An 8,822-nucleotide genomic window follows, 5' to 3' on the forward strand; every position below is an offset into this window, starting at 1 on the left:
CATTTCTTTCTGGTCCTCTGAATGTCTGTCCTTGCTCCTGACTCACTGTTCTTCTCAGTATCAGATAGCTGCTGTTAATTTTGTTCCGATCCCTCTCTCCCTGTTCCCTCTGCGTCGTTGTTGAAATATTTGGGATGTTTCCTGATGCTCCAGGTCCTTTCCCTCTGGTCCTCCTGTGTTTTTAGCCACTGAGCATGGGATATTTCAACTGAACTCTGCTCTGTTCTTTATTTATTTGACAAGTAATGTAAATGGATATTTCGCAATGGTCTTCAACTGCTCTCTGAATTTGGACTGAGTCACCACGTAAATCAGTGTGTTTGTGCAGCAACTTAAATTCCGCAGCATGTATGCGATATGTTCAAAGTTGTAAGAAGAATAATCATCCAACTGATCATTAACATCAAAAAAATATAAAACATACACAAACCAGAGGAGTATGAAACTGCCCGATATGGTGAAGAGTAAAATCATAGACTTCCTTCTGCTCTCCATCTCTGGGTCACTGTGATTCTCTCCATTTCTCTGACCCCTCAATCCTTTTCGGATTCTATTGGCTACTAGAATATGTCTAACTGTTAGAGCATTGAGTAACAAAATTAAAATGAACGGGAGCAATGGTGTTAAAACTTTCTCAAAACGTCTAAATCCAATCCATCTAGGGTCCGTGAAATAACTAGGCTTATTACTACAACGCCATGGTACATTGTCAATAAAAGTTCTAGGTTTAAATCTAAAGTAGATGGGAATATTTTTTAAACACAGTAAAGTGCCCGTTGTTCCTAGGACCACGGATGCAGTCTTCTTGGTGCAATATTTAGATTTTAACTTCTGACAACAAATGGCAACAAATCGATCAAAAGTGAAAGTGACTGTGAACCAGACAGAGCAGTCTGTGGCTGCACGCAGCATAACATAGCGAACACTGCACACAGGAGTGATTCTCAGGAAATTTGGTGGGAAATAATAATCATCGATTCGGTTCAGTATAACCTCAGTGATAATGACCAGGAGATCCGCCGCTGCCATGGCCACCAGGTAGCGAGTTGTGCAGGCGGAGAGGTCGCACTTTCCACGAGACAGGATCACAATTGCTACGAAATTAACTGTAAGAGAGAGAAGGGGAATTACTGAAAACAATATTTCCAAAACTCATCATAAAAGAAAACGGCATCACAAATGTGTGGGTTGGAATCAGATCACTGGCAAGAGCATCTCAACAATGATCTCTGCCTGCCTGTGACACGTCCAATTCCAGGTTTAACACATGTCACATGAAAGTGGGCTGCAGACTTTCCCCAGGAACAAATCATGATGTAAAATGCTTTCACAAAAAAGCAAAAATCAAATGTTCATTTGGAGACCTATGCCTGTCTCCTATCACTCCATTAATAGGAACTCATCTTAGGCTTGGATCACATTCTGCGTTAGGAGATCCTTCTCCGGGTATGGTCCACTTCTCCTGCTATGGAGACATTTTCTCAGATGGGAGAACTGGATCCAGCTCAGACACTGTTGTCTGGTGCTACAAATGCATAAATGAAGTTTAATGAGACAGTGCAATTGTGACCAAAATAGGATTATCTCTATGTGACGGTCAGTAAAAGAAGAGATGTTATATTAACCTCTATGAAAAGCTGAATTATAGCTCACTTAAAGTTTTGGGTATAGCCCTTGTCCTCAAATCACAAGAAAAACCTTTCGTGGGGGCAAATTGACGATGCAAAAATAATGCCAGGTGGAGGATCTCTCGGTGGGTGAGCATCTTGGGGATAGCGATCATAATTCTATCTCCTTCACGATAGCATTGGAAAGAGATAGGATCAGGCAGGCTAGGAAAGTGTTTCTCTGGAGTAAAGGGAAATACAGTGTCATCAGGGAGGAAATTAGACGGGTAAATTGGAAGGAGGCATTCTTGGGGAAAAGTACCGAAGGAAAGTGGAGGATTTTCAAGGAATGTTTGTCTGGAGCTCTGCATGACAACGTTCCGATGAGACAGGGGGGTGTTGGTAGGGTACGGGAACCGTGGTGCACGAAGGTTGTGATGAACCTGGTGAATAAGAAAAGAGAGGCGTACAGAAGGTTCAGAGAGCTAGGAGGTGTTACGGATTTAGAGGAGTATACGGGATGTAGGAAGGAGCTTAAGAAGGAAATTAGGAGAGCGAGAAGGGGTCATGAGAAGACCTTGGCGGGTAAGATTCAGGAGAATCCCAAGGATTTCTACAAATTTGTCAAGAGTAAAAGGATGAGATGTGAAGGCATAGGACCCTTAAAAGGTGAAGGGGGAAAAGTTTGTGCGGAACCGTTAGAAATGGCGGAGGTGCTTAATGAATACTTTACCTCGGTATTCACGGTGGAAAGGGATCTGGGTGGTTGTACTGCTGGATTGCGGTGGACAGAAAGGATCGAGCATGTGGACATAAAGAAAGAGGATGTGTTGGAACTATTGAATGGCATCAAGGTTGGTAAGTCGCCGGGACCGGATGGGATGTACCCCAGGTTACTGTGGGAGGCGAGGGAGGAGATTGCGGAGCCTTTGGCGATGATCTTTGCATCGTCGATGGAGACGGGAGAGGTTCCAGAGGATTGGAGGATTGCAGATGTGGTCCCTATATTCAAGAAAGGGAACAGGGACAGCCCGGGAAATTACCGACCGGTGAGTCTAACCTCAGTGGTTGGTAAGTTGATGGAGAGGATCCTGAGAGACAGGATTTATGATCATCTGGAGAAGTTTAGTATGATCAAAAGTAGTCAGCACGGCTTTGTCAAGGGCAGATCGTGCCTTACGAGCCTGGTTGAGTTCTTTGAAAATGTGACCAAACACATTGACGAAGGAAGAGCGGTGGATGTGGTCTATATGGACTTCAGCAAGGCGTTCGATAAGGTCCCCCATGCAAGACTTCTTGAGAAAGTGAGAGGGCATGGGATCCAAGGGGCTGTTGCCTTGTGGATCCAGAACTGGCTTGCCTGCAGAAGGCAGAGGGTGGCTGTGGAGGGGTCTTTCTCTGCATGGAGGTCAGTGACCAGTGGAGTGCCCCAGGTATCTGTTCTGGGACCCTTGCTGTTTGTCATTTTCATAAATGACCTGGATGAGGAAGTGGAGGGATGGGTTGGTAAGTTTGCTGACGACACCAAGGTAGGTGGTGTTGTGGATAGTTTGGAGGGATGTCAGAAGTTGCAGCGAGACATAGATAGAATGCAAGACTGGGCGGAGAAGTGGCAGATGGACTTCAACCCGGATAAGTGTGTAGTGATCCATTTTGGCAGATCCAATGGGATGAAGCAGCAGTATAATATGAAGGGTACCATTCTTAGCAGGGTAGAGGATCAGAAGGACCTTGGGGTCCTGGTCCATAGGACTCTTAAATCGGCCTCGCAGGTGGAGGATGCGGTCAAGAAGGCGTACGGCGTACTAGCCTTCATTAATCGAGGGATTGAGTTTAGGAGTCGGGAGATAATGCTGCAGCTTTATAGGACCCTGGTTAGACCCCACTTGGAGTACTGCGCGCAGTTCTGGTCACCTCATTACAGGAAAGATGTTGAAGCCATTGAAAGGGTGCAGAGGAGATTTACAAGGATGTTGCCCGGATTGGGGGGCATGCCTTATGAGGATAGGTTGAGGGAGCTTGGTCTCTTCTCCCTGGAGAGACGAAGGATGAGAGGTGACCTGATAGAGGTTTACAAGATGTTGAGAGGTCTGGATAGGGTAGACTCTCAGAGGCTATTTCCAAGGGCTGAAATGGTTGCTACGAGAGGACACAGGTTTAAGGTGCTGGGGGGTAGGTACAGAGGAGATGTCAGGGGTAAGTTTTTCACTCAGAGGGTGGTGGGTGAGTGGAATCGGCTGACGTCGGTGGTAGTGGAGGCAAACTCGTTGGGGTCTTTTAGGAGACTTCTGGATGAGTACATGGGATTTAATGGGATTGAGGGCTATAGATAGGCCTAGAGGTAGGGATATGATCAGCGCAACTTGTGGGCCGAAGGGCCTGTTTGTGCTGTGGCTTTCTATGTTCTATGTACTCATTTTGTGACCATGTTGAATAGTATTCTAAATGGACGGATAATCCTAATAAAACCTTCCACTCAAGACAGTTTCTTGCTTGGAGGGGTTATTCAACAGATCAGAGCATTCTAATGAGTGCAACATCTTTATAATATTGAGTACTTCAGAACTAGATTCAGATGGGACTACACAATACATCTGCACAGACGATTCAGTAAATGTAATTGACATAATTGTATTATTAAATAAGTGTCTGCAAAACTGTGACTATTCCAACGAATGTAACATTACTTTTCTCAGTTTAATTGCAAAAACTAGCTCCTACGAAAAGTTAAACAATCACATTAGCTTTAGACACTTACCAGGAACACCAAATATGGCAAGGACCATGTAGAATACTTTCCTGATCCATTGAATTGGTCGATGCATTTTGTGTTCAAATGATCCGTCCCTTTTTGCAGCAGACGGTTTGTCTGATTTGACGTTAACTGTGCATTGATTTATACCTTCCAGAATCTCCACAAAGATATTGAGATTGCACAATCATTTGAATTAGCACACACACCCCTCCGTCATCACCACCACGAATCTTTGAGAAAATCATATCACAACAGTTCTTTCAATTCCCTGTTCAGGGAATATATGAAGCACTGGGATTTACTTGGACCCAGATCCCAAGACAGGCGGCAATGTTGGGGGGCGGGGGGGGGGGGGTGGCGGCGGGGGCGGGGTGGCAAGCATAACCCTTTTTGCCCAGCAGGTGGCTAAGGTCTGGGTTGCGGTGCCTGGGAGAGTGATGGGGGCGAGTTGTCTCAAATCTTTTTTAAAAGTGTCTAAACTTTCAAAGCTATTGGCCAGGTGCTCGTAAATAGGATTAGATATGTAGGTCAGATTTATCTCGTGTCGTTGCAGACTCAAAAGACCGAAGAGACTCTCCTGCACGGTATGATTCTATGACTGGCCATGATTCTGCCTGTGACAGATGCACTATCTTCATCGGCACTAAAACATAAACAGAAACATTCTCAAAAAACTCAACACCTGTGGCCGCATCTGCAGAAAAGGAAACAGAGTTAACTTTTCGAGTCCGTCTAATTCTTGTTCCAAGAGTCATCTGCCCTGCCCACTTTCTCTGTGTGAATGATTACCATTTGGAAGTCTGCCTTCAATTTTGTGTTTAACATTCATCCCATTGGAGGAACTGAATCCTGGTCGCCTTATGCTAAGGCGGGTCATTAACCACTTTCGTAATGAGGAATGCTTGCATGGGTGCCTGTGCGATATGACAATTCACTTTCGGCGATTCAACAAATCTGTCGACATATGGGTCAATTGCCATAAAATATCAATAAATGGGATTAAAACACATTCAGTTCACTTACTGAAGATATTGTGTCATCTTTCTAGTCTCACTCCAAGATAACTGCGAGAAGCCAGCAGCCCTCCAGTCCCACAGTTAGTGCTTAATTCCTGAGAGGATTGGATTATCGCCTCAGAGTGGTACGGAGCTGCTAACGCTGGTATAAACCCTGAATATATTTAGTCTTTGTTTTCCATTCTGACATTCCTCATCCATTTCGAAGTAAATATCCCCGCTTGGCAGATGGGAAACTGCAGTTTCAAAGGAAGAGACTTTTTTATTACATTGAAATACATCACACAAAATTGACTTTGATATTTCAAGTGGGTTAATATGTGGGAGACGTGCTGATAAAGATTGTGTATCCACGACAGGCCGAGTCAGAAACGTTGCTTTTCAAAGATCCCGGGATATGAGTTTCTCTGAGGCGGAGGAGCTTTCACACCAACAGCCAGGCGATATTCATTTGTGTGCCTGTATACAGAATCTAGCTGTGTCACCTGAACTGGGCTGAATGGGACTACCTGTCAAATCTATAAATCGAATCCAGGACTGTTTGGAAAAAGAGTATTCTTTCAAACAAAGAGGAACCAGCAATAATAGATTAGTAATGACAAAACAAACCACAATCCAATAATACTCTCACATAAACGTGCATTTTGTAAACAGCGACGTTGTAGCAGTACAAAGGAATAGAAGCTAAAATTTCTGTCATACTTTTGTCTGCATTTCTTTTTTGTAATTTCTCATCTTTCCTTTTCTTTGTTTTCGGCAACAAATATTCATCTTCCCATAATATCTTGCACTCATACCCCCAATTTTGTTCCTTTACCATTCGCATTCCCTGTCTCTGACCTTACGCCAATACTATCACAAATATCTTTAAATCTCTCCTCCCCTCCACCCCATCCACAGAATTTCCATGTTGTTCTTTTTTCCACCCTCCACCTGAGATACAAGGAACAATGCAGGCAGCTCCTTCTCACACACAGTAGGCACAACATCACTCACATAGACACAGACTGCTCATCAGTTCCACATGCTCAGGCAGCAAATGTATTCAGGAGCACTCTGGTCCTAGGTTCAGGGAGATATTATTAATATAACATTCAGACAGATCAGCAGAGAAACAAATGGTTTCCATCTCACTCCAGCGCAGTCCAGCTGACACCAGCGCCTAAATCCCAATTATATGATTCAAAGGAACTGTGTCAATCTCAGGAGAATAAAGCCCAGAGCAAATAATTGAATACTGGATTGAAAAATACAAATTTAATCTAACTCATGTCACAGTATCTGATTTAATGTCTCAATGTCATTCACCATCCTGTGCACAGTTATGTAGATTTATTAAGGAAAAAGAAAATAGAATACTGTGGATGCTGGAAATCAAAAATAAAAACAGAAAATGCTGGAAAATATCAACAGCCTGGCAGTAGCTCTGAAGAAGATCTGTAAGGATGCAGAAGGCAAACTCTTAATCTCTCTCAACAGATGCTGCCAAACATTCTGATCTTTATCCCCAACATATTCTGTTTAATTGAAGTTTCCCCACTGTAATCAAGTTTTTTTTTTAATTCAGTGAGTTAAGAAGTCAGCATTCTTTTGTGCTGACTGATAGCTCACAAGCTGGGACGTCAGAACTATTGGATTTCCAAAATAAAAACTTCAGGTTACCAACGAGCTGGAAGGATTTGTTTTTTACCCCGCCCCCACAGATGCCTGAATGTTCCTTTCTTCATAAATCATAGAAACCCCACAGTGTAGAAAGAGGTCATGAGGCCCATCGAGTCTGCACCGACCACAATCCCACCCAGGCCCTACCCCATATCCCTACATATTTACCCACTAATCCCTCGAACGGGAAATTTTATCATGGCCAATCAACCTAGCCCGCACATCTTTGGACTGTGGGAGGAAACTGGAGCACCCGGAGGAAACCCAAGCAGACACGATGAGAATGTGCAAACTCCACATAGACTGTGACCCAAGCCGGGAATCGAACCCAGGTCCCTGGTGCTGTGAAGCAGCAGTGCTAACCACTGTGCTACCGTACTGCTCAGAAACAGCTACGCTCTCTTCCAAATGAAAGTTTTAAATTCTCACCATCATACAGCACTGCGATTATGTGAATAATGATGTTGCGATGGTTATAGTGTCTGTCTCATAAAAAAAAAGAGTCCTGAGTTCAAATCTCACCTGTGCCTCAGTCCGTTTGGACAATGCAGGGCCTTAAAGCACAATGGCCTGGGAATAGCGTTGGGAATAATGCGATTCTATGGATAAGTCATCCAACTTTGTACCTTCATGCCAATCTGGCAATTTTGAATAATTACCTTCGATTGCTGAGAGCATCACCCTCATCCTCATAGATGGAGGAGTCCAGCACATCAGTGCAAAAGATACGGCAGGATTTTGCAGCTCTGTTCAGCCAGAAGTGCCGAGTGTATGATCCATCTCGGCCTCCTCCTGTGTTGCCCAGCATCAAAGACACCACTCTCCAGCCAATTCGATTCACTCTACGTAATATCAAGAATCGGTTTGAGGCACTGGATACTGCAAAGTCAATGGGCCCTGACAATATTCCCGCAATAGTATTGAAGACTCTTGCTCCAGAACTTGTCACTCCCCTAGCCATGCTCTTCTAGAACAGTTACAGCACTGGCACTTACTTGACAATGAGGAAAATTATCCAGCTTTGTCCTGGACAGAAAAAGCAGGACAAATGCAACCCGGCCAATTATCGTCCCATCAGTCAACTCTCGGCCATTAGCAAAGTGGTGGAAGCGGTCATTAACAGTGCAAACAAGCAGCACCTGCTCAGCAATAACCTGCAATGATGCCCAGTTTCTGTGTCGTCATGGTAACTCCACTTCTAACCTCACTCCACCCTTGGTTAGAACATGGACAAAACAGCTGACTTCCAGAGCTGAGGTGAGATTGACAGCCCATGACATCAATGCTGCATTCATCCAAGTGTGGCACCAAGGAGCTCTACCAAAACTGGAATCAATGGGTTTCAAGGGGCAAACACTCTGCTGATTGGTTTCATACCTGGGTAATCGGAAGATGGTTTAGTTGTGGGGATAAGTAATCTCATCTCTAGGACATCACTGCAGGATATCCTCAGAGTAGTATCCCAGGCCCAACCATTTCAGCTGCTTCATCAGTGCCCTTCCCTCCATCATACGGTCAGAAGTAGGAATGTTCACTGATGATTGAACAATGTTCAGCAATATTTGCGGCTCCTCAGACATTAAAACATTCCATGTTCAAACGCAACATTATGTGGACAAGATCCAGGCTTGTGATAACAAGTGGCAATTAATATTCACGGCACACAAATGCCAGTCAATTACCAACACCAATAAAGATACAATCGAACCACTGCCCCTTAACATTCAATGGTGTTACCATCACTCAATCTCCCACTATCATCATCGTTGGAGTTACCATTGA

The 8,822-nt window shown here is 44.1% G+C and overlaps 1 protein-coding gene across 1 annotated transcript; it reads right to left on the reverse strand.

The window, feature by feature from the left end:
* Nucleotides 1–231: 231 nt before the first annotated feature.
* On the reverse strand, nt 232–8,463 carry LOC144505384 (putative G-protein coupled receptor 139). The gene is made up of 2 exons (XM_078231500.1): nt 8,418–8,463; nt 232–1,106 (listed from the first exon to the last, which is right to left on the reverse strand). The coding sequence occupies exons 1-2, from the start codon at nt 8,461–8,463 to the stop codon at nt 232–234; spliced, it is 921 nt and encodes a 306-aa protein (XP_078087626.1).
* Nucleotides 8,464–8,822: the final 359 nt, after the last annotated feature.

This window comes from Mustelus asterias, chromosome 16, assembly GCF_964213995.1.
Source record: "Mustelus asterias chromosome 16, sMusAst1.hap1.1, whole genome shotgun sequence".
Classification (NCBI taxonomy): Eukaryota; Metazoa; Chordata; class Chondrichthyes; order Carcharhiniformes; family Triakidae; genus Mustelus; species Mustelus asterias.

Coding starts and splice junctions, on each gene's coding strand:
- LOC144505384 (XM_078231500.1), bottom strand. CDS start 8,463: ATGAGATTACTTATCCCCACAACTAAACCATCTTCCGATTACCCAG. Junction 1,107..8,417: donor ACCATCTTCCGATTACCCAG/GTATGAAACCAA, acceptor TCTCTCTTACAG/TTAATTTCGTAGCAATTGTG.